Here is a 27,143-nt window from a genome sequence, read left to right on the forward strand (position 1 = left end):
TCTTTCCCACAAAACATGGTCATTTAAAAAGAGGTGATAGTGCCCTCCCTTATGTGTAGTCCAGTGGTTACCAGACTCACCAAGCATAAAGGCGGCCCAGGTATAATTTCCTCTTTTGCCTTAAAAGACTTGAACCTAACCACTAAGTCATTGGCAAAATAGGGACACTGCCATCACCTTTCTCCAGCCAGGCTTTGTACAGGGCTTGAGCCTACAGGTGGTTTTAGAATACCTATTGGACCAGGCCCAGCAGGTAAAATGCCATGAGAGGAAGAACACCTACTCTGTAGATCCTGACCGGGTTCAATGTCTACCTCCTCAGGACTATCAAGACAGAGGACATGTCTACAAAGTGCAGGGTTATGTCGAGATGTCCAAGCTGGCTCAAGTACAGGGAAGAGTTTAGCTATGGCACCATTGAACGTTACGTAGGCCAATTTGCCCTGCTTCTCAGGAGGACAAATTAGCCTGGGTGCTGAATGCTGGCTCAAGTATCCCGACACTTGAAATCAATGTGAGGTTAGATGCCTAATAGGCCTTAGGTATCTAAACACCTTTGTAGATCTGAGCCTGAGATCTAATTTTAAGTTTTTATTTTCATGCCTACAATGTGCTGCCTTATCTCAAGTCTGCACACAATAGGCAGAATACATTTTTAAAAACCCCATTTACAACATGATCTGTTGGAAAGCTAGAATCTGGCTAACAAGGTTTTGGAGCTGTCATGGTAGCTGGCTTTCAAATGTGCTTCCTAATGGAATAACCAAAAAGCCACAAAGCTTATACAACCACTACTTTATAAAACCAATATGTTAGAGTTGTGAGTTTAGCATGAGAAGACAGAAGCAGCTGCAAATAGCGGTACTATTTAGTGCAAAGACACCAACCCCAATAAACTGAAAGGAAATAAAGTGGAAATGAGCAACAAGTGCACACGATTAAAGGAAAAGCAAGCTAACCTGGACAGCATCAGCGTGAAACTCTTTGGTGGTTCCTAATAACTTGGCTAGCAGTCTGCCTAAAGCAGCATCTCCTCTGTCCTCCAAACCCTAACACCTTGGAAGGAAGAAAAACTTAAAGCTTATCATACTTGATGGGAGCTTTGCTATTGAGTTTAGAGGAAGAAAAGTCAGATCCTTAAACTACACGTACACCCAGATTCACAAAGTTTGAAGTAAATACAGGTAGACAGATTTTCAGAAAGGAAAGAGATGTCCTATCAATGAAGAGCCTGTTTTAAATTCTGTATGATTTGCTTTGTATATTTAGTCAAGACTGTAGGAACTTTTAAACTCTCCATTGCTGAAGTTCATTTATGTAGCGACAATGCTAGAGAACTGCTGTGGTAGCTCAGATGTGTAGACTGTTCTCAGACCACCGTTATTTGTGCATCAGATAAGGTCTTTTACCTTAACAACGTGGAGCTTGGGCAGAAGGTTGCAGTCAGCAAGTGTCAGCTCATCCCCATCCAGAAACTTGCGCTTAGATACCTTCTCCTCTTGGGGTTTGTTTGCATCAATCTCTTCAGGCAGAGGGTTGCTCAGATAGTCATCCAGCTTCTTTAAAGCCTTTGTCAAACCCCTCTCGAGGGCTTTGTAAAAAAAATAAAGGGAGGGGAAGGGACAGAAAAAAAACACTTAGAAACGTTCTCATCAACACTGTCTGGGAACTTATGTAGAAGGCCAGGATCTTGGGCTATTCTGCACCTGTTTTTGCTGTAATCTCCATGTTATCTGAGTGTAAAGCAGCCACATTTCCACTGGTACAGAAGTGACATGGGAAGTTCTTATGCCATATTTCTTCCTTACTGCCCGTAGAGCAGCAAAAGTACAAATGGAAGAAAGAAAAATGCTGTGGCCACTATGCTTATGTCCAGATGATCCAAGGATGTGTTCTCACTCCATTCTGGCCCTTGCATCCCAGTGTAAATGAAAGCAGCTATAGACTGCTCTAACTGGGGTTACTGGCCATGTGCAGAAAGTAGACCCTATCACACAGTTCTAAGTGAATAAACAGTGAAGATATTAATTAACTGGAACCCACAAATTCAGTAGCACTATTCTTGCCCAATAGCACTGCAATTCAATTGGTCTCTGCCCACCTGCAGATTATCAAAAAATCAAACCCAGTTTTATACTTTAGGCCAATTTTCTGTTTCATACAAATTAATCCAAGGTCACAGCAACAGTTCCGAAAATACCCCCTAAAGTTGTATAGTGACACGTTCTTCCTACACCAACTTAGAAGGCACGTGAAGATTGAAATGAATGCAATTTGACAATAATAATATATAATGCTGTTCCAGACAGCCGCCATGTTCAGCCAACTTCAAGACATTCCCAATTTCAGAGATGAATTTGTGTCAAATTATCCTTCCAAAGGGGTTGCATAATGGAGAGGAGGCTTTGGATCATTCACATTAAGTCTTACTACAGTCCTGCCTTACCAAAAACTGGTATTGACTCCAGCAGGATTTCTGGGCTCAAAGCACTAAGAAGATATGACCTGTAACAAAACACTAAATTTTCATGCAAAAATGTCAGTACAGTCACTAGATCTCTGTACCTACACTCTACCATCATGGCAATAAAAAGAAATACTGTACTGGTATTTTCCTGAGCCACCCAAAGCAGTGTATTTGCCCTGAGAAGCTATGCGCAAGATTGCAAGTTATTCTTTGCTTGCATGCACTGCTAGGGCAAGGACCATCTTTTGCCTCTGTGTTTGGCCCAGGACATGTGACCCTGCACACTAGAGTAATACAAGCTATGGTAATGTATAGTGTGCAAAATAACCATGTAACTCTAAAGGTAGTGAGAGGAATCTCAGCTAGTGTAAACCGACAGAACCTCAACTGACTTGCATCACTAAGGATGTGGTCCTGAACCATACCTGATTGGGGTCCAAACCTGCAAGCTTGACATCTGTGAGTAATCAGATGCACTAGTAGTTCCATTTGATTCTGTGGGGTTAGTCAGTGAGAGAAGTTATTCACAGACATAGGGCTACAGAGATTTTGCAGGGCTCATGTTTTAAACCCATTTTACCTGGCGCAGGGCAGACTTACAGCACCTGAAGAAGTCACCCTATAGATGAAGGGAGAGATTCAGCACGCCAGAGCATGCAAGAGGCAGGGACAGGCAGAAGCACAGCACCACTGGGACTCATCTGGAACTGCTGTGATATCCATTGCATGCTCTGTGCCAGCAATGGAAGTTAAATTAGGCCACATGATGCTCTCATTTCTACTGAGGCTTGTTAAGGTGGGGAGCAGGAAAGCACAACCAGCTCTCTGTGGCTGCCACACTTGCACATGGTGGCGAACCATGGCCTAATTGTTTGGACTGAGATACTACTACAATCCCAACAGAACAACCCCCTACTTCCCCACAACAACCGTGGTAGGACGAGGTAGAATTTCAGGTCTGAAAGCAGAGACTCTAAACTGACTGAAGTCCTGCCATCTATAAAACAAAAGTGTTGCCATCCCTTTCTTAATCAGCTCCCAAATTTAATTTTGACACTGGTATTTTCCTGTCAGCTTCTAGCATTATTGCCTTTAATCATCTCCAGCTGCGTTCTGCTACACAGCTCATCCTGAAGGGTAATAATTACATGGCACTTAATATACCTTCCTATGGCAACACTCGAGCTATTTAGCAACCTATCTTGTTTTGACCTACAACACCTGTCGAATAGAGCGTTCTCTCTCTCTCGGTCAGCCCTAGATAATAGTCTCATACAGTGAACTCATTTTTAGACAATGGAATCAAATTACACTGTTTTAACTCAATTTATTTCCTTGAAACTAAACTGGCTTAACAAGGAGCATTTTCCAGTATTCCCCCTACTCCAGAAAACCGTTAGTTGTGCTAGATCATCTGTTTTATATTTCCAATATGAGAAAAGAAGTATTGCCCTGAATTGGGAAAACACATTAAGGTTTTGTATGCTAGACTATTGGCCAAGATAGATATATTTACAAAAATGGGGGAAGCAGGTAAGATATTTTGAATATAGCTCTTTTCATTTCTGGAACTCATTTATCTTGCTGTTATTGCTGCATCAGTGTGTCTTAAGGCTCTCAGAAGCAATGGCTGAATTGCTGCCTGTTTCTGACTGGAGAAGGTAATAGCTATGTTCTGCAAGTTAACTTGAGCTTTTCACGTAAAATGCATTTGATTTTGAGTGCTGCAGGTCAGTGGAATAAAACTTGGACAAGGAGTTGAGAGATCTGGGTTCTAATCTCATATCTCAGTATCTTCCACTGATGTCAATCGTGGCCAATTAACATTTTGAGGACTAGGAACTGGTCCACTACTTATTACAATGACCTAACTGCATGACTTTGGGCAATTGATTAAGCCTCTCTGAGTATTAATTTCATTAATATTCACCGGTGGACCATCAACTCTGGTTCATTATTTCCACATGAGAACTGCTATCATCCTGACCTGATTAAAAGAATGGTAAATCAATGAAAAGGCCTAGGGTAGAAATCTCCAGAGTACCTAAGGGAATTCAAAGCCTGTGTTTCATTTTCAGAAGTAATTTAGGCACCTCCCTAGACCTAAATTATTAAAGGTGCCTAAAGATGCATTTTGGCACCTAATGTGAAATTCAGAAGAGGGGGTCGGTGTTGCAACCCTTAACTTTTGGGCACCCTGCCACTAAGTAGAATGTACAGGCCTGAGTTAGGGATCACCCCCCTATGTGCCCTGTATGTCAGTGAGGTGTTTATAATCCTTTCTGGGGATGTGGGAGATGGATGTGATTTGTGCTCCTAAGTCATTTAGACACAGATCCTCAAAGGCACTTAGGCCCCTATCTACCTTTAAGTTTCTAAGTCCACCACTAAGTATCACCAGAGCTCTCAGACTGCCACTCAGCTGTTGCTTCATCCTGAAGACAGCTAACTTCCCTGGGGCATGGGTATCAAACATACAGCCCACAGGCTGGATTAGACCTACTGAGCCACTGCATCTGGGCTTCCAGGATACTGGCAGGTCAGGGAATTTGAGGATATGGCTAGCAGCGGGCAGGGCCTGCCACAGAATCTGTGGCCTTGCTGGACATGGCTTTCAGGGGCAGGGAGGTGAGTGAGGGCTGCTTGCCCTGCCACCACCACCATATGCACCAGCTCACAGTTCTCAGTGGTGCCAGATGACCGAACAAGAAGCAATGGTCTCAAGTTGCAGCAAGGGAGGTTTAGGTTGGATATCAGGAAAAGCTTTCTCACTCGGAGGGTGATGAAGCACTGGAACAGGTTACCTAGAGATAGGGTGTTGATCATGGAGGACAGTCCAGTTGTACTCTGTCCTCTATTGATATGAAACCGGATGCCTTTATGTCCTCTATTTTTCTCTTCAAGACATAAAGGCACCAGGTTTCATATCAATAGAGGGCAGAGGACAGAGTAGCAGAAAACCGGAATGTCCTCTATGATGGACGCCCTACGTAGAGATGTGGTGGAATCTCTGTCCTTGGAGGTTTTTAAGGATCAGCTTGACAAAATTGCGGCTGGGATGATCTAGTTGGGGCTGGTCCTGCTTTGAGCAGGGGGTTGGACTAGATGATCTCCTGAGGTCCCTTCCAGCCCTTATTTTCTATGATTTTATGATCTCTTCTGTCCTCCTGCACTGGCAGGCCATCCACTGCCAAAACAATCTCCAACATCACTACTTCAAGCCCTCTCACACAGCTACCAGTCACAATACCTACAACATCCTCAATGTCTCTATCCCATGCCATACATAGAAGTGGGTGAAACAAGGTCTTTCATCATGCCCTGCCACTGCAACAGCAAACAAGTTTATTAATGTATGCTTGAAAAATCCTAAGAAAGGAAACATGCCCCATGCTACAGAAAGAGGTAGCCCCTCCCCCTTCCCCGTTGCCCCTCTTCACGCTACACATACACACACTTCATGCCAATCTGACCAAGGGGAAAAGCTCCTTCCTGATCCCAAATTTAGGATGACCCTGGAGTGAAAAGCAAGACTTTGTACCCAGGAATGTCTGTTTTTTCTAAATGTTGGCAGGAGCATGAGCACATTCAAATCAAATCCCTCCAGTTAGCAGTGGCTAATGTCCAATGCTTCTGATGAAAGCCAACCTCCCCAGCAGCCTGAAGAATTCATGACGGGAAAAAAAATCCTTCATGGCTCTAACTGGTGACCAGAAAAAGTCCTGAAGGTTGGTGACTTAGCTGCTGTTTAGCCAGAATACATGCATCTGTGTGTGGGTCCCCCATTCAGTAAGTGTGGGTCTCTTACTGAATGGGGGAGGCAACCTAGTGACAGGTGATGAGGAAAAGCCTGAAGTACTCAATGCCTTTTTTACCCCAGTCTTCACAGGCAAGGTCAGCTCCCAGACTACTGCACCAGGCAGCACAGTTTGGGGAGAAGGTGAGCAGCCTTCAGTGGTGAAAGGACAAGTTAGGGACTATTTAGAAAAACTGGATGTGTACAAGTCCATGGGGCCAGATGGGATGCACACAAGGGTGCTGAGCGAATTGGCTGATGTGATTGCAGAGCCACTGGCCATTATTTTTGAAAACTCATGGCAATCAGGGGAGGTCCTGGATGATTGGAAAAGGGCAAATATAGTGCCCATTGTTAAGGAGGATCTAGTTCCAAGCCAGTAGCCTCACCTCAGTCCCTGGAAAAATCATGGAGCAGGTCCTCAAATAATCCATTTCTAAGCACTTGGAGGAGAAGAAGGTGATTAGGAGCAGTCAGCATGGATTCACCAAGGGCAAGTCATGCCTGACCAACCTGATTGCCTTCTGTGATGAGATGACTAGCTCTGTGGATGTGGGGAAAGCAGTGGATATGATATACCTTGACTTTAGCAAGGCTTTTGATTCTGTCTCCCACAGCATCCTTACAAGCAAACTGAGGAAGTACGAGTTGGATGAATGGACTGTAAGGTGGATAGAAAGCTGGCTGGATTTTCAGGTTCAATGGGTAGCATCAATGGGTAGCATCAATTATTCAATGTCTATCTGACAGCTGGTATCAAGTGGAGTGCCCCAGGAGTTGGTTTTGGGGCCAGTTTTGTTCAATATCTTCATCAATGACCCAGAAGATGGGATGGATTGCACCCTCAGCAAGTGCATGGATGACACCAAGCTAGGGATGTAACAGATACACTGGAGGGCAGGGCTAGGGTTCAGTGGGTGCGTCTACATGTGCCCTCCACAGCATAGTTGTTCCTGTGCCATTATTTAGTACTTGGTTTAGGAAATACTAAATAATGGCCCAGTAACAGCCGTTACTGCACCATCCCAGCAGCGCACAGTTATTTTTAGCAGCTATGTCACTGTAGCGATGCGCTATAGCAAGGTAGCTTGCTGCTACAGTGATGTAGTATCATCATCATCATGGTTTGTACCAGTTAAGTGATTCAAAAAAACAAAACAAAACAAAAAATAACACCTCAACACTGACTGCATCTACATGAGACACTAACTGTGCAGTAACCTAATAACACCGTGCAGTAGAGTGCTGAACAGAAACCGTGCTAATACACTACTGCGCAGCATATTAGGCTACATCTGAAAAAACCCATGTGCCAGCACTACTTTGCAGTAGCACAAGTTACTGCACATTGATTTAGTACTTGGCTGTCCAAGTACTAAACTTAATGTGCAGTAACTATGGTGCATTAATGAACATGTAGATACACCCACTTAGGTGTAAAAGGTATCCTGAATGTTCCAGGTTTCTGCTGAGAACTAACTTAACATACCAAAAGGACAGATGCTGTACATGCCTACAAGGGCTGCCATTTTGCATAAGTTATGCTTTTTAGTATCTGAACTCTGCCTAAAACCATTTGGGATTCACAAACTAGGTATTCCTGCACCCATGTCCTTTGCATACTCAGACTATTCCAGACTCTGGGGACTGCTTAGACTTTTTTTAGTAAATAGCTATTGTTTAAAAGGTGTAAGCAGTATTGAGAGCAGATCCCAGACACAGAACCTCCATCAGTAGGGGAGTGCGCCTGCACTGGGCACTTCTACGCAAGACACTTTACGGCGCATTAGACTAATCTAATGCACAGTAAAGCATCACTATCTACAAGTGCATGGGACATTCTGCACAGTACATTAAACTAATGTGCTGCTTGCTAGTACCAGGAAATACAGATATTAGATTAATGGTGCATTAGCTACTGTGCAGGAGAGCACGTGTACATACTGACCGGGAGCAATTTGCTCCTGGTCAGCCCAGGCAGCAGGGAGCCTGCTGCTGCCTGGCTAATCCCCAATTAGCTAATCCCCAATGCAGGGGGGAGCTGTGCTGGCTGCAGGGGCAGCTGTCTCCCTACCATGAGGGGACAGGTCCTGATCCCCATGTAGCCAGGAGAGCTGTCCCAGCAGCTGGGACTGCTGTCCCAGACATGTGGAAATCAGGTCCTGACCCAATCCCCAGGTGTCCGGTAGAGATGTCCTGGCAGCCAGGACTGTTGCTTCCCAGCCACATGGAGATCGGGTCAGGATCCCAGTCCCCATGTGGCTGGCAGGCAGTGTCCCTGCTGAGCAGAGACAGCTCTCCTGGCCACATGAGGATTGGGACCAGGTCCTGTGCCCCTGCCAGCCCTAGGCCTTGCACCCAGGGGAGCCTGGAGCAGCAAGGCTACTGCAAGGGGGCAGAACAGGGCAGGAGCAGCCCTGGACTGGGCTGCTCCTGTCAGGCACAATTTGCTCCCAGCAGGGGCTCACGTGTAGATTTGCACCCCCGAGTGCTTTAATGACCTGAATTTCCTGCAAATAAATTCAGGTGCATTGGTATTGCATATGTAGACATGCTCACTGGGTTACAAAGACTCCCTTTTATTTATTCTGCTCCTAGCCCCTGAATCTTGCATTCCTGATTTCCCAGACAGCAAGTTTCAATAGGAAGAATGAAGGGCACTTTCACCTTAGCCCACAGCCTGGTGGGTAGGGCACTTTCCTGGGAAGCAGATGTGGGTTAAAACCATGTGACATTGCATTCAAGTCTCCTGCTTCCTGGGTGACTGCCCTAACTAGTAGGCTACTGGCCAAAATATGAGTTCTTGCTCTTACCCACATCCTCCATTTATGTACTGAAGTGTAGGAAAGAGTTCAGACTGTATATCTCAAATTACCAGAATCCAGGTATATGAATACAGGAGAGGTGGGATTTTAGACCCACAGCTTTCCTCCACATTTCCTACAGCCTGAATAGTTTGCTCCCTACTTCACACAGTGGCTGCTGTGAATCCCTGTCCCAAGCACTTATATCTCTCCATTTAACCTTAGATATCTGTTAGACCCTGACTCCATGTGGTGCCCAATGACTAGGGAGACGACGATCCAATTGGTCATGGATCCTGTTACTCATTAGCCGGAGCAAGCAGAGAGCAAACCCCAGCACACATTGCTCACACAAGCTTTATTCAGAATGGAGACAGCTTTGGGCAAAGGTCCCAAAAACCTCAACAAATGGGGGACTTGCACTGAACATTAGTTTTTTTTCCATATTTATGCACTTTGGTTTATACTTACTAGCATTTACTCCACCTTGGTCCCTCCTTTGTTCCACCCATATCTCCTCCTATCTCAAGCTCTGCCCCTGTTTACTGTTTACTTCATTAGCATGGAATTGCCTATGCATTTCACTCATTTACATGTCTTTTTGCTATGAGCGCATGCCTAAGACCTTGACTCCACTTCTTCAGTCAATGGGTGGACTTTGACCAAAACCAGGAAGCTTCTTCACCAATCCCCATTCACCTTTTTGCATATGTTTATCTCAGATTCTGTTATCAGTTACGTGTTGTCTTTCACATTCCAGTCTGTTTTTCAGGCCCAGGTTGTACCATCCTCCACATTCCTAAGGCTTTACCTCATTCACAGCACACAGACTCACACAGACTCACTTGAAAATGGTTGACACAGTTAAGAAGGTTACTTAACATAAGCAAATGGCTGGCTTTCATAAGCAAAATCCGCTTTACCTTCTAACGATACATATTTTACAACACTACTAAATTATTAAGAAAATGCTTGCCTAAGCATTTTGCAATGTTACTTTTAATATATCATGCTATGTTGTGGTTAGCAGCATTTGCTAGGCCACAGGTTATAGTCTTTTATTCAGCTGCAAATCCAGTGCTCCCCAAGATCCAAATATTATCACCCTAACAATATCTAACTCAGGTTTTTGAATGTCAGTTCAGGAGGGGCATGTCTAGATTATGCACGAGATAATGCTCAGGATCATCTCAGCTGGGCTGTGTTTTGAAGCTGGCCCCAGATTTCTAAGTTTCTGATGGTCAGAATGCACAAGGTTACCCAAACACTCTGACTTCTCAGAGCTGAGAAACTGCTCAGAGCCCTAACTCAATCCGAAACCCCAAAATGGGCCTCTCAAGCTAGGCATTTCTCCACCTCTCTTACCAGAGGAGCATGCTACTCAGTAATACTGCACCTGAGTTATTCAGGCTTGGGAGTTCACATCCAGAGAACAGCTTCATATCTCATGGGCTTGTTGTAAGGTCTGTCAAGCAGTGCAAGGATTCAACTATCTGCTCCAAATTAGGAACCAAGGTCTCCGATATAGAGGGGGAGTCCTCTAACAACTTAAAATATTAGGCAAAGGGAGTTAGGTTTCCTAGTATTAAGTTTTCCCAGGGATGGGAGAAGTAGGCTTAGGCTACTTAACTAGCTGATTTCATAGAGATGGCTCTTGTCTGAAGATCAGCAATGGAAGAAGGTATCTGCCTGATTAACATTACCAGACTAGAGGTGTTTAATTCTGCCCTGTTCTTTTGAACTTCACTCCCAGCCAGTGCTCAGCTGATTTCTGGATGTCTGTTCCTTAGACTCCTAACTTTGCCTATCCACAGGAAGAGGAGCCTCAGGGGTGAGGATTCCCCAAGGCAGCTGTAAGGGTTAAATGCTATAACAGGGAATGGAGCAATGCCGAAGAAGCTGTGCTTGTTATTGCCTAAGTACTTTTGAGCATCTGGGACTTCACTGCTTTTGAAAACTTTACGTATAATCACTGCCTCCCAGATTTCCAAACCAAATCCAGATACAGGATATGGACATATATGGCAGCCAGGAAATCCTGGATCAACAAGATAAATCATCTGCCCGGACAATTAAATCACCAGGCAGAAGCATCATAGGGCATCCTGTTGCCTACACAGTGACCTATTCAACCTAACTGTAGATGCCAAGGTGGCTTGATTTTTGAGAGTAGGTATCTAACACATGGTCACACCGGTTCCCATATCTCTCACTGTCTCATGCAGAACTACATACCCAACCAGAGACAACTTATACCAATGTGGTTCTGAAGTGTCATCCAATGGCACACCAATGGCACAAGAGAGATTACTAAGAAAATTCACACAGTTTTTTGCAATTCTCCTGCCTCCTTTACAGTTTCATGCAACTTCACTTAACAGTCCTGAGTCAGAAGCCAGAAAAATAGCACTTTCCAACCTCAGAGAAACCACAGAACATTTAACAAATGTATGACCATCTGCCAAATACACAGGGCGAGGTTCAATTTAGTTGATGATACCTAATTTACAATGACGCCCTGTTTTCAGTGTAAGGTTACTCGATGCTGAACAATGAGATTAACAAATCCTGACATGAACAGAATTGTAAATATTGTAATGAAAGTTAGTAATTGGCAAAACTGCACTGTGAATTACACTGGCATAAATGCAGAGGAACACCATAATTCCAACAAAGTTACTCCATATTTATACCACATTATCCAAGAACAGAATCTGGGATGCCCAAATCTCCAAGCAAAAACTCTCTTAAACTATTAGCCTGCATAACAGTTTCCAAAGGGCGATGGAGGAATCCTCATGTCTTGAAACATACCTAGACTGAACAAAACACTGGAAAATATAGCGCAGCGGGCATTCCTACAGGAACAGGGGAAAGTCTAGATGACAAAATCTGACTGCTAGATTCTTAGGATTAAATCCTGGCCTGCTTAAGTCAGTGGGAGTTTTGCCATCAAATTCAATGGGGCTAGGATTTCTCCTATAGGTTTTAAAGCCAGAAGGGACTATTATGACCATCTAGTCTGGCTTCCTGCTTAATACAGACCATAAAATTTCAAATATCATGAGTCTTTTCCATCTCCAATTTCAATGATTCAAATGAGGCTAAAGTAAAATGGAAAAGCAATTTGGAAAACATCAGATTTGATTTAAACTGACCTTTATAAAGGTCAAGGGCTAAATCCTTGAGCCCATACCTGGGCGATCCTATTCCACCACAGGTGGAAAGAAAATCTAAAAGCCATATAAGTGCCAAAAATTGCACATACAAAGCTACATAAAAGTGCCACTTAGGGACATAAAGGTAAAAAAGCATTGGATTGAACTGAAGCTCTAGCACATCAATAATTAGCAAGGCAAGTGGAAGGTATTCTGAAGAAACATCTAAGATGCTGAAGTAGTATTTTAAAATATCCATAGAAAACACATCAATAAGTGGATTCTTAAAGCTGTCTGCCGTAGGGACCTGGGCAGATAGAGAACATGATTATGGGCACAGGGGATCTAATTCAAGATTCAGACCTTAGTATTTATAACAATGAGAATGACATCAAGGCCCAGGGAGCAGAATCATAGCTGTATGAATAGCTGACATTTTGGTTTAGGGGCCAAACTGAAAAATATAAACAATTTGTTTCAAGTTGGCCCAAGGCATTTGGGGGGAGATGGGGAGGAGAGGGTTGTTGGCAAAACAACAAAATAATGGGGGGGGGGGGCATAAAGTTCCTTTTTTTTCAGGGTTCTCACTACTTTTAACTGTTTTTTGACAATGTAATGTCAGTTTTCAAAATGAAAATGTCAGTTCCAAATGAAGAATCAAAATATTTCCTCCTGCTGCTGTTAAAAGGAAAAATGTTGATGAAACTGGAAAAATCAAAATGCTTCCTTTTGATGTTGTGAAAATAGCTGAAGAGTGTGTGTGCGCGCGCGAGCGTGTGTGTATATAAACCAAAAGTATTCATCAAATAAATTTGCAGAGTTCAGCTCACCTAAAAGGTCCCTACCTGGTAGATAAGCTATTTACCAAAAACATTTAGCTTAACTTTAGGTATAAGACAAGTGGCAGCTTTCCTGAGGGAATAGCATTGAAACCACAGTGACAACAAGGTTTCAAAGTTGTCAAAACAAGGCAATGTGAATTCCTGTGTGTTTGTCATCTGAAACCACCTTCGAATGACCTCTGCGGGGCTACACATTTCCTAATTGTCAAGCCCAGGCAAGTTTAACAAACTATGACCTGTATACAAAATGATTCGCAATTACTGCTACTACCCTGGGTAACTGATTGATGCTGTTTCCTTTTACTGCTCTTTTCCACATCCCTCCAATAAGATTTATCCCATAATGCACACAAATGAAGTTGATGAAATATGCAACGAGGGAAAAGAGGGAACAGTACATAAATATTCGCAGTCTCACACAAACAACCTAAGATTTATTTTTTCTTTAAAAAAAACACAAAACACCCCTTCCTTGATCATTTCCAGATTCATACCGTTTGATATTACATGAAACCCAATGTTGTTTTCTGGTAGGAGAGAAAAAACGGCTTAGAACCAGCAATTTAAGGTAAGAAAAGAATATAATTCCACTATTCAGACAACTTGATTAAAGACCACAAATCTATATTTCCACCACCTTTTCTCTCACCCACTTTTCCAAACGGTCTCCAGGTGCTGTATGCTAGTTTTCAGTGGCATAGACTGGTCCTGTAACAGATGGATGGGCTCTCACCCAGTGTTCATACTGGTTATTCTGCTTTCTACTTTTCAAGAACATAATCGAGTGATGGCTATTAGGGCTCCTTTTTTCTTCATTCCTCTTAGTTCAATACTCTTTATTGCAATGCTTACCATTCAGCACTCTTGGGTGGCTTCTGAGATAAGCATCCTACCCTTGATCTCCTTTGCTACTAAAAGTCTCTTTTGCTCTTCTGAAATATCCCCTTTCCTGACTGCTTTCTTTAAGGCCTTGCCTCTTATCTGGGGACAATATAGTAGTAGTCTTGACCTCATGTCTCTACCCAGTAATGAAGCCTTTATTTACACTTTGGGTATAATTTTAAGAAGTGTCTAAGTGACTTAGTAGCCTGAGTCCTCTGTTTCCAAGAAGATGATTTAGGCACTTGGGGCTAAATTTTGAATGGACTTGTCTACATCATGACAGTAGCATGTCCCACCAAGGTCAGCCCCAAGCATGCCCTACCCACCCATTGCCACACACTCTCCAAACTCAGGCATGAGGCAGGGCAGGATACCACCTTATGGCACATCCAGACGAGTGTGCATGTGCTGTCTGTGGCACCTCAAAACTGTTTGAGGCCCTGCAAACCACACACGGCACACGTGCAAATGTTCATCATATTGTAAATTTGCAGCGCAGCATCAAAATATGAACTCCCAGTATAACCCCCCCCCCTATAAATAAAAGTAGTATGGTGCACACTCCAAGAGCATGTAGCAAAGCAACTGGAGGCTGGGTCCTCTAGGGAGATGCTCTGGCTAGTTTTCCCCAGCTCCTCCAGCATGCCAGAAGGTGATATGAGCAGGGAAATGGCAGTACTCTTGAAGGGATACTGTTTTTTCCCCCCAATAATCTTTCTTTAGGATTATTTCCCAGCCAGCTCCATCTGCATATTACAACTCCTGCCTGTGCTGCTGCGCCCCGTCAGCAAACTCCATGTGCAGGGGCATATACAGCAGCAAAAAACAGCAGCACAAATTTGTGCCGTGGCAAATGCATGCCCTGCATGTGGGGACTCACCCTTAGGCTGCCTGCAGATAAGCATGGACATGTGGTATGTGATGCCACAGACCCATCTGCAGTGCCACACACCACACATGCAGGCATGCCCCGCGTTGCTACCTTGCAGTGTAGGGGGGTTTTTAATCCCAGGACATTCTGGGGTCAAAAAAACCAATGGCAAAAAAAACAGGGTGGCAGCATGAACCACTCAGAACCGGAGACTGGCCAGCCAAAGCTGCTGCTGGTCAGGCTCCCAACTGCAGGAGTGCCATGGCTACAGCTCCCCAAGGGCCCCAGGATCCCAGGTAAGGCTGCTGGGGCCAGCACAGTTGCTGGCCCCAGCCTCCCCTACCCCACCTGGGGTAACCTGCTACATGCCAGAGCGTGCGTGGCACAGCCGTTCCCCGGGGACAAGTAGCAGCAGCACAAGGTGTGCCACTGCTACTTGTCTCTGGGGAAACAAATGGCCATGCTTATCTGGACACAGCCATAGAGACTAACTTGTTTAGAGAGGTATAAACTTCCAGAGGCGGCAAACTACTTCATCCGATGCTATTAATTTGTATAAATTCTCGGGAGGGTGGCAGGGGGATGAACAGAAACCTCGCATCCCCTAGTTGCCCACAGTGCCTTTTCCCCAACCAGAAGCATGGTCCAGTGACTAGAAAGAGAACCTGGGTCTTACATGATTCATGTTTAAGTCCATGCTCCCTACCAAGCACTTGTGTGTGTTCTCAGGTAAGTCACATATACTTTGTGCCTCCATGCCCTAGTTCACAAAGGTACTGTCAGATGCTCAGACAACAGGGATCACATAAATAGTTTAGACAGACAGTCACCCCTTTTCAGCTGTGCTGAAGCTCCACAGATCTTTTTGCCACCTCCACCACACTGGACTTTCACTTTGGGGGGGTTCTCTGCTGAGTTCTGTGTTGTCCAAAGCACGAATGAGCCAACTGCAAAAAGCTAGATGTTTTGTTTAGATGAGGCTCAAAAGTTTATCAGGAAATCTGGGAATGTCACACTTTTGTGAGACTTCACAGAGGCATCCCAGTTTAAATATCACAAGACAAACATTTTTATTACGTTATATTGATACCATTAGTTCCATTCCTAAATTTGCCTAGATGATGCAAATTCATTTGAAATGTATTTCAAGTGAACACTAAATGATTTTTTTCAATCCTCCACAACACTTGTTTTTTGGATCACTTCTGGATTGGGGACTGAACGTCTGGGTTTTTCCTGTCTCAGATGCTTCACTTGTTCCCTAGTCAGGTTTACAATAGAGGTGTATAACACACTTATTCCTTGTAAGGTCTGTAAGCAGAAAGCAACAGGAACATCTTCAGACAAGTGTATTTAAACAACAGGAATATAGGACTTGAAATGTGGTTAAAGAATTGATTGAAGGCTTTTGTGTCTAACCAATTTATAGTTGTAGAAAGACCAGGAGGTAATTAAAGTGCAAAGTTATTGACCTGTAACTGCTACAAGAAGAACAACTGCTAACCAGTTTTTTTGCAAAACTTCACAAAACTCTGCATGGGAGACCAGATCAGTTGTACCATTTCAGAAGCACTTCCCTCAGGCACGATCCCAATTTCATTGACATTAGTTGTTTTTTTTCTGATGTAGCCTCCTTGATTTCAGTAGAGTAACTGCTGATTTGCAGTATGGTAGTGAAAAAAGAATCAAGCCTGAAATGCTATATAGCTACTGTCTGTATAATGCAAGATTAGCACTTCAATATCCTAGCTGGAACTGATGGGGTTTACTCAGACTCTGCAGTGTCATGTAATTATCAAGCAGCAAATAAGGGATGATTTTGGAGCCAACAAAAAACTAACTGCCGAATGTTACCGAACGTGTAACTTTTCGTAGAGGCACAGACTGAGTTTCAGTCACAGTACTGTGGGGACCCCTTGTGTTCGAGTGGCAAAATGAAGAAATTGTTCTTGCACAAGCTGTCAGTGACTGTATGTTTAATACCCGTTTCTCTTATTACTATCCACCCAACAGGGAAATTCTGCTCTCATTTCTGCTCACATAAACCCAGATATACTCCCCTGACTTCAGCTAAATTACTTCACCCATACATTGGTGTAGCTGAGGGTAGAACTTGGCTCTAATAATACCACTAGCACTACGTTACATCTACAAAGAGACAAAGGGCCTGATTCTCCTCTTTGCATGGGTTGCTATGCTAGTGTAATTTCATAGACTTCAAGAGAGCTACTCTATGAAGTGCAGTAATTAAGAGGAGAATCAGTCCTACACTATTATACTGGTATTTAGACTGCAGGCTTGTCAAGGCAACGTCCATTTTTCAGACTATAATGTTAGTGGCCATCTGTATCTATTCTAAATATGATATATGTATCTAAATGTCATATGTCTGTGAGTATAAGTTAAGGCTGAGATTTTTAAGCTGCTCAAGGGATTGTGAATGGGGGTCCAAATCCCTTAGCTGGCTTTAAAAATCTGACTTCAAATTCATGAGATTATAAGAATAATCAACCCTGGGTTCGTTTTCAGCAACAGTTTTGGAACTTCAGGATTCTCTTTTCAAGGCTAGAAAGAAGAAGGACTTAGGGTCATTGAAGGTACCTGCCTCAAGTGACCTCTAAGCGTGCTACTGTAACAAAAGCTTCCTGCAATCCTTGGATGTCCAAAAAGAGAATATTAAGTAGAATGAAGGAAGAGGTCTTGTGTCTGTATACCCCAGTGGTGAGATTTCTGCTAAAATAGTGTGTCCAGGTCTGGAGTCAATGTTTCAGTAAGGATGTGGAAATACCAAAGAGTTTGAAGGAGAGCTGCAATAATGCTCCAGGGGCTGAAAAATAAGTTTTATGCTGGCAGGCTTAAGGAGCTCAACTTTTTGTAAAGAAGTCTGAGAGATGAGAGGTACTTACCCCTAAAGATGATATCTGGTAGTGAAAGGGCTGCCAACCTTGCTGGAAAAGACATAACAAGATCTGGTGCTTACAAGCTGAAGTCTGACAAATTCAGCTTCAAAATTTCCTAGCTGTGAGAGTAATTAAACACTGGAACTGTTCACCAGGGGAGGTAAGGAACTCACCATTGCTTAGACAAAACTGGGTTTACTAAAATATGTCCTTTAAGTTAGGTTCTGGAAGAAATTCTATTACCCCAATGTTACATGGTGGGGAAGAAGGAAGCACAGTTTGTTGGAAACTCATAATGATCTTTCCTGGCCTTGGAATCTGCAAATCTATGAATCTCCCCGTTCATCTCCTTCCTTCATGGGCCAGAAGGAGAAAAGGACCATTTATATTGTTCTCAAAATACTCATAAGGCAGCATTGGCCATAGATCACCTGCTAGGATCATGGGGGCATTGCTCACCTAATCAGTTCCCTGACATTGCAGGAGCCTTTGGCACTGGTAGCTCGTTAGACTCTCCTATTCTGCCTCTAGCAGACATAGTTTATAGGGGTGTGCGAATCAGGCCATATTCGGATTCAGATTCAGCCCAAATCGGGCACAGTGATTCGATTAATTGATTCAGATCACTGTCCCCAATTTGACTCAGCCGAATCCAAATCTGAAGTTTTGATGCTGATTCGGAGAATCAGCGATTTGGCCAGAGATACAGCTTCAAAAGCTTGTTCTACATACCTCGAGGTACCAGGTGCAGCTTGTGAACGCTGCAATGCTGGGGTAGATGGATGGAGCATCCCATAGGAGCATGGGGGAGGGCCTCCATGTGCTCAACAGCCAACCCAGAAGTGGGCCAGAAGTACTTCTGTTCCATTTCTAGGTCCGCTGCCGGGTGCACTGGGGGGGCATCCCCGCATCCCCCTAGCGCAGTGATCAGCTGTGGGTGGACCCCAGGGGCCCCCTAGACCCAGGGGGCACCAGTCAGTGAGCTGCGGGGGCACAGGGGAGCCCCTGTGCGCACCCGAGTGGACCAGAAGTGCTTCTGGTCCACTTCCAGGTCTGCTGCCAAGCACGCTGGGGACCCCCCTGCGCTCCTATGGGATGCTCCATCGGCCCCAGCATCACAGCATGCACGAGCCGTGCCTGGTACCTTGAGGTATGTAAAAAAACATTTATAGCTGTGTCTATATCCAACTCATTGAATCTTTCTGAATCTCTCTGACTTGAAAAACTGACCTGATTTTGCTCCTACTCAAGTCACTAGGAGTTTAATAAACTGATTTCTGCAAGAGCAGAATCACATTACTAAATCCTGTACCATCAGGCCTCCTGCCCTTTAATGATACAGTCAGGAAGGCACTGCTGAAGCTTACGAGTATTCCTCTTGGAATCAATCGAGGCACTCATGATCCTAAGTGTAAGTAGGCATTTATGCAAGATTTGAGCCATAAATTCCCAGAAATCCATGTCCACGATAGGATGCACCAAATGCACTGAAATCAATGGCATTATACGAAAGCAAAAGTAGAATTAGTGAGATCAGAATCAGGCCCCTGATGTCTATATCAATCTAACAAGAAGGCCTTTCTGTGTGTGGCACTGGTTACAGCAAGGGCGAATAGAGAAGGGAGAGGACATTATAGTTATCAAACTTAAAACTGAATTTTAAATAACAATACAACTTGGATCTCCCTTTCTAGCAGCTAGATGCTTAATGTCTCCCAGGACTGCTGCCACCAGATTGCTCTAGTACTTCCAGCTGTGCTACTGCTTCTGTGTGTGAGCAAGGGAGCTCATCTGGGAAAGAGAATAATGCATCCTGGTTAAGCCAGCAGCAGCACTTGGAGGAATACTCAAACACACAAGGGAAATAATTTCCTTGTTTTAAAAATAGCACTTGCCAGCTAGTTTTCCAACTGTACGAAGCTGGACTGTGTGCATATGGGACTGGTTCAGTAAGGGGCTTCATCACATGCCTTTAAGCACATGAATGGTCCTATTGACTTTACTGTATACTTTTGACTTTTTGACTTCTTTCCATTCTCTCTCTCCTATACGTATGTGTATACACATTCACACTTTTTGCTCCTCTTGGCTCATTTGTCATTACTATTTCTCTTTTGGCCACATATAACATCTCAGTCAAGATCCAGGCCACATTGCACTAAGCAATGTATATGCAAGGATACCAGCTCTGCCCCAAAGAGCTAACAGCCTGAGAGCTTTCAGACATTCGGAGTTTAAAAAAAAAGTGGGTATTTTTTTTAATCCTTCACCAGTACAGCTGCACACTTTACTTACTATGGCTCCTGTTAAAAAGGCCTTAAAGGGGAAACTAAAATGAGAAAACTTTTGGATACTTTTTAAAATTACTTACTAGTGTCATTATTTCCAAAGCTAAGATTGAGCTATATATCATTGTGGAAAGCTGTGAATCTCTCTTTTCCAATGGCACAAAACTCCAGAGTTGAGCTTTGGCAGGTCACAAGGTATCAGTCCTTAAATCTGTCACTGGTGCCAGACTGAATACTGACTGTTCTAGGCCCTGGGCCAGTGTAATTTTGGGGGAAAATTCCAAGGAAATTTCAAGGAAATATTTCTCAAGCAAAATGATTTCTATAATCTGTGGTTTCTGGGGAAGACAGAATGAGTCTTAGATTAGTGGGCAGTGTGCCATTAAGCCAACCAAAAGGTACCTGGTCAATGCAGTTTATCACATTACTTGCAGTTTAGTACATGGCTATCTCTACCATCTTAGTGGTAGCTATGTATATGTTTTTATATAGAGAAAGAGAATAGAGGGGAGCTTTATTAGCATGCCACAAGTGAGTTATGTGGGTCATCCCAAAGGCTTGCCAATAAAAACTTTATATCACACTCAACAACATGTATTTGGTACTTTATGTGCCACAAATGATGCAGAAAAGCTATTTTACATGTGTTTCAAAGAGTGGGGGTTTTATATTGGGACTGTTTCTTGTAACCCTGCCAAGCATTTTAGTTACTATGATCCCAAGTGTACTCAGCTCAGAGGGAGCCATAAAAGCCTCTAAAAAATGACCCAAAATATTTTTTTTATGCCTTGGAAACCCAAAGGTTAAGATCTTGTCAGCCTTCCACGGCAACAAAATGGTGCTTCACAAAGCTGGCAATCTTGCTTCACAATGGTTTAAAACTTGTATTTCTGCTGCTGCTTGGACATAAAACAGGAAATTTAAGCCCATCACTGTTATGGGACAAAATGTTGCCAGTTCTGGGCCTTGGACAGGTGTCCGTTTTCATGGTGGAGTGGGGAAACTCCACAGTTGAAAGAGAAGGAAATATATCTATAGCAAGCCGATTTTAGAGGTTTAAAGTATTTTGTGCAAGCTGAAGGAAATGAATTAATGCCCAATCCAAAGTGACCTGAAATCAAGGGAACTCTTCATATTAATTTTAAGGGCTTTAGAACAGGATCCTAGACACAGATCTTTCACCATCAGTCAATGGAAAGTTTGCCATGGACTTCAGTGTACAGAGTGTGGATGAGGCTAAAGGTGTGAGATTAATTGTGCCAAAAAGTCAGATGCACACTTATGATTTGGGGGCTAATTATAAGATGCAAAGGAGGCACCTTCTGGTAGAAAGTGGAGGGAAGGGATGAGGGCTCTGCTAGAGCTGACTTATAAGTAGGTGCCGTTCCCCTTCCCAGCATAGGGAAATGTTGAGTAGAGAGAGGAGTTCTGTTTTGCTGTACTTATCCTCCACTGCCATAAGGTAAAAGTGAGCATGGATTTCTCTAACATGAGATGGAGCCAGGGCTCATCTCAGAATCAGTGAGCTGCGAGTGCCTCTTTAATGGCCCCTGTAGTGTCTGGCATCTAGCTTAGCTTGGGATCAGGAAATAATCTGCCCCACCGCTCCATTACTACTGTAATCTTTCTATGTACTACCTTCTGAACTGAACCAATGTCTTTCTCTGTTTGTTTAAGGAGATACGTGATGGCTTTTAGAAAGAACTGGAACACACACACAGTGTCCATACTGTGCAAGTCCATGTTCTATAGATCTAACTCTGATTTCACCCGGTATAACTCCGTGGATGTCAGTGGAATTAAGCTAGTGTAACACTTATGTAGGTCAGAGGAGATCCAGACCCTGTACGTGCATGTGCATATATATTATGTGTAAGTATATATAGCACATAAAGAGAGGGACATTTCTTACCTCACAGGCTTAACCACAAAGTGTGATGTAGCTAGCTACTGAAGGAGGTGAACAGTATTTAATCACATGCAAATTAATGATTTAATGTTCTTTTATTTTTTTGGCCCCTTGATCTAAATCCAAACCAGACCAATGGAATCCGCTGGTCAGATGGCTGGAAATTCCAGTGAATGAAATCGCGTTGGTGGTCTCCCAGCTCAGAGCCCTGTGAAGAGCAGTACAGTAAAACATCCTCCCGTACCACTAATGAATGCGCCCACCCACACTGGAGCTAGTGCCCTCTAAGAACTCAATTCAAGAACAACTTTTTAAACTCATAAACGAAATCAAAGAGCTCATTCTATGAGCCAAAGCGTGTATAATTTTAGGAAGAACTGCAAATGGGTGGTTACTATACCAGTCACGGAGAGATAGTACTCGTAATACTGAACACGTACACAGCGTTTCAACTAGTTAATCTTTGTGATTGCCCAATGATTAAATAAATAGTTGTTGTCCTTCTTATAGAGTTTATGCAACTTACTCAAGCTTGCAGTGTCAGGAAAAGGCTTTGCTTTCAAATCAGGCAGGAAAACTCAATCAATTAAGGTTAAAGAAGAGTTTCTAGGACACTAACATCAAGATTACACCCATCGAGTTCATCCCAGGATTTTCATGACTTGCATCAACCGCAGAGAGGATTAAACGTTAGTGATTTCAACCACAGCAGCATGGTCTTATGGAGAAGGTCAGAGGACTGAATAATCTAGACACACTATCCAAGCAAGAAGTGGGGCTATTCCTGTGCTGTGAAGACCACTCCTTTAGAAAAGCCTGTTCTGCAACTGAGTGACGTGGGAGGTGGAAGGAATCAAGCCCGTTGTAATTGAACTGGCTTGAAATAATAAATACTCACGCTTTCTTAAAACACAGCTTGCCACATCCTGAGAATCTGGAATCAATTCCTTCCCTTTCAAGATGCTTAAAAGTGGTAAAACTTTGATATGGCGTGAGTATGTTTGCTTCTGGGCTTACAGCCCTAGCCTGCCTGTTCCAAACCTTTCAACGTTTTTATGTTATAAGACAGAAAAGTTAGCAAAACAAAGAAGTGAAAAAAGGATCAGAAATTCAGGGAACTATTAAATAAGGGCAGGCTGACTTCCAAATACCTCTGGTGAGCAAATGAATCATGATCAATAACATATTGTCATACAAAGTTACACCAAAGGCTTATCACCTGCTCCTGTTCCAGACACAAAATACAATGGCTTGTGGCTAATCCAGAAACAGGGCTGTTCTCTCTGTAATACTAAAGTGTTTTGTTTCTAAATGATTTCAATTGAATTGGAGTGAGAAACATAAATTACCTGAGAAATAAAAACAAACCAAAAATTTCGATGCAGGACCATCAGAACATTATGTTTCAATAATGTCAAAACATTTCATTTTGACACCATTGTTCAGATTTATTTTGTTTCCAAGTCTATGCTACTATATAAAATATGATATACCTAATAATAAAAATAAATATAATATTTTATGATAATATAACAGTCAAACCAAAAGTAACTGAAATGATACTATTGAAACAGAACCTTTGAATATTAAAATGCAACATTTAAATTCTTTCTATCAAGAGTTTTCTTCAAACTGACATGTACTCACAAAACACTTGGATTTTTACAAACCTGCATCATTCATGGAAAAGTGTTCTGATAATTTTTTTCAGGAAGCTCTAAAGGATTGTAAAGTTGCTGCTTTATATATTCACATGTTTGCCAGCAGAGGGTATCACAAGCCTTAAATCAAATGGGCATGTGTATCATTGACTTTGTTCATTGATAAAGTAAATATATTGGGGAGATTCCACGACAAGAAACTACCTCTAGGATTTATCAGTAATGACTCTGCTTAAAGAAAAAAACATCTATCCCAGCTACTTTGTTACCTGATCCCGCTCAAGCCTGTAGACTCTTAATGTACCACCTTGGCAAGATCAACTGTCACAGTGATCCATCATTCCCTAGTTGGTGCTGTTGAGGCTAAAATCATGGCATGATCCAACATGCAAACCCCATTGCAAGAAAAGGCTGCTTTGATTTATCTTAAGCATACCATAGGGTCTCATTAATTCTCACTTCAAGATTTCTCATACTCCATAAATCTTGCTAGAAAAACCCAACCACTTCACCCTACTTCTCAGCAAAGATTTACCAGCTACTGGCTGTAGTGAGAACATATTACTAAGACCTTTTGACTTTTCCAAAACATTTACGAGTATGCTATGAAGAATAATCATAAATAATGACACTTAAAATTAATGGCAAACTGATGCTGTAAAATTGATCTCCTGATTTCATGTCCATTAACATATTTATCCTTATGATACTCCATTAAGGGAAGTATTTAAACACCCCAACATTTTGAGGGTTGGGTTTCTTGGTATTTGGTTCAGACCTATGTTGAACCAATATAACTTAATAAATTATGGGGTGAGATGGAATAGACTGTATTTGCTTTTTCATTTTTACCACTAGTGTCTGTCTACTCAACATTTTTGCTATGTCCTGAGAGTAGAATTAAATTTCACTTACTGGACAACCAAAGTACAGCTAGCAACCAACACCAACTAAAGTGTAGGAGTAATTTTTTTACCCTCTCTGGGTGTGTAAGTGCCTCCATTATAGGAACTAAATAGTCCTCTAGAGACATGCACATGTCTCTGTTGTTCTATACTTATGTATTTACCATATTTATTCAACTCTAAGGCAAAGTTTTTCCCGTTAATTAGCATGGGGGAAAAGCCCCTCGTCTTATAATCGCATACAAGGAAATTTCACTAAAAACACCGCCTATCATTAAACTGCTGCCAAAAGCAGCATGCGCTCAGCAATGGAAACCAACTATGAAGTTGATTAAATGCAGCCAACATTGAGCATGACTATAAAACACATTTAAAAAAAAAAATTTCACTTCAAGGGTGAAATCAGTTCCAGATTCAATTGGGCAAATTTCAATTGAGCAGAGCTCAATTGTTGAAGTCTGTGTGGCTCTACCACCAGGCAAAAATCTTTTCTCCCAGACTCATCAGTCTGGGATTTGGGATACTTCCCCAAATCCATGGCAGGCATCCTACATCTAAGCCCTAGGCCCAAGACACCTTGGGGTTTGGATGCCCCCTAGTTTATTCACACTTGCACCTAGCCAAAAGGCCAAGGTGCAAGGCAGGGGGAAAGTGCAAATACAGTCACCCACTGACACAAAATTGTGCAGTTAAGTTTCCCACATTTAGGGAAACTTATAGAGTTCAGCCCCTCTGGAGTGCAATGGGCAAGCCTTACCCTATACCTATTTTTGATCTGAGGCAAAAGGCCAAGAATGGTGTCTCCCCTGCCCAAAATATGCGATCCCCCTCACCGTGGACTCTTTTTCAGTTCATGATGAGGTTTATTAAATCCAGCCAAGACTGAGTATCTCAGACCTCAATGGCTTGCAACACCTCCCAGAAGGAGGGAATTATGATTATTGCCCATTTTACAAATAAGAAGACTGCAGCACAAAAAAAGGAGGGCCAGATTCTCATCTGTCATCATCACTATTAACTTCATCTGAAGGGTTTGGACCTGTGCAACCTCTATCAGGGCAAACATGAAGTCTGTGGCAGTGTTGAGAATTAAAATTAGATGTCCTGAACCTCAGTTCAGTTCCACAAATCCAACTTTTTCTCACCTGGATGATGCATGTTCATGGTATGCAACTGAAAGAAAAAGACCCTACCTAGCAGAAGTCATAATCTAAGGTAAGGTGTAACAAGTGAATACAAATGTTCTTTTGGATCATCAGCTCCATGAAGCTAAATCTATAGCAATACTGGCTAAGGATGTGGCCTTCTTTGGGGAAAGGAAAATAGAGAAGAAGAGAAGCTTCATGAAGTTAAGGGTTGTTTTAATTGTAGTTACACTGGCCACAGGCATCCCTGCTGTAATAACACAGGCCTTCTTGGGGCCAAATCAAATCACTCCCTTCATCTAATTAATTTTAAACAAACTCTCAGTACTGTGCAACCTACATCAGCAAAAGCACAGTGCCAGCTAAGCACAATCCTGAGATATTTGGGGCCAAAGTCTGACTTCAATTATAGTAGTGAAAATTTGAAGTAACTCTATTGAATTTACAGGCCCAGAGTAATCAGCAAGGGTACCTCTTGTACAGCTTAGAAGAGGATGAAGGGATGAAATACACGACTGACCATGTGTTTCGTTTTAAGCCTTTGCACTCCTTGAAAAGCGTTTTTAAATAATGCTACTCACCTGCATTATCCTGCTGCTTAGTATTTTTGATGTATGCTGAGAACTTGGAGAAGATGTCTATTCCTGCAGTGTTTGATTCACGGTGCTTAGCAGCAAGCTTGGGATACCTGAAAAAGATAGGACCAGCGTGGAAAACAATGTCCTGTTGTTGCCGGCAATATACCAATCATTACAAATGTTACTTGCATGAGGAGGGGGGAAAAAACCCTGTATGAGGAATTGTAATTAATGCTGTCACTTATCTCAAAAATCCAGCTTGGTGTGACCCACTTAATAACAATTCTGTCCTGGGGAACCAGGCATTTGAAGAGTTATACAATGATGGTTTTATGACAAGTCTAATTGTACCAGAGCTTTATACAACTAGGATCCAAGGTGCAGTGGCCTTAAATCAGAAAAGAGGCGTATATTTCCAGAAGGGTGCGGGGGAGTTTGGCAGCAAACTCCCTCTATTATGAATGGCAGTCATGTGCCTAATTCCTTGTGTTGCAAATGCATTCCAGAATGTCAGAGTAAAAAGCTTTAGTATAAGCAGAGTGGAACAGCGTGGAGTTTTGAGTCTATATATTTTTTTTAAGACAACTGATACAAAGGAACATACTGATTTTAAAGACCAGCACAGACTAAAGACTTATTCCAAAGCACATCGAACACAATAAGGTTTCCCACTGACTTCGGTAGGTCTTGGATCGGGTCCCATAATGCTCTGACATACCTGATCTCCAACTTCCAGTGCTGGCCAATAGCTGATGATTCAGTGGGAGGTGAAAACAACCCATAAGGCAAAGAATTTAAAGTCAGAATGAGCTATTAGTCTGACCTCCTGTGGAGCACAAGCCAAAAGAATGTCATCCAGTTTTCCCTGTATCCAGTCCAATAACTCGTGTCTGACTAAAGCATATCTTCCAGAAACGCAACTAGCCTTGATCGGAAG

The 27,143-nt window shown here is 42.7% G+C and overlaps 1 protein-coding gene and 1 pseudogene across 5 annotated transcripts in view; both read right to left on the reverse strand.

Moving 5' to 3' along the window:
* The window catches only part of CLIC5 (chloride intracellular channel 5), a 79,845-nt gene that overhangs the window by 11,377 nt on the left and 41,325 nt on the right, over positions 1–27,143 (reverse strand). For all 5 annotated transcript variants that reach the window (XM_025209582.1, XM_025209583.1, XM_025209584.1 and 2 more), the window contains 2 exons: positions 26,210–26,316; positions 1,410–1,591 (listed from right to left, as the gene is read on the reverse strand). In XM_025209582.1, the coding sequence (XP_025065367.1) occupies positions 1,410–1,591; positions 26,210–26,316 (289 nt within the window). The remainder of the gene's footprint in view (positions 1–1,409; positions 1,592–26,209; positions 26,317–27,143) is intronic.
* Positions 25,126–25,302, reverse strand: LOC112551026 (annotated as a pseudogene).

This window comes from Alligator sinensis, unplaced genomic scaffold (genome assembly GCF_000455745.1).
Source record: "Alligator sinensis unplaced genomic scaffold, ASM45574v1 scaffold1156_1, whole genome shotgun sequence".
NCBI classification, from domain to species: domain Eukaryota; kingdom Metazoa; phylum Chordata; order Crocodylia; family Alligatoridae; genus Alligator; species Alligator sinensis.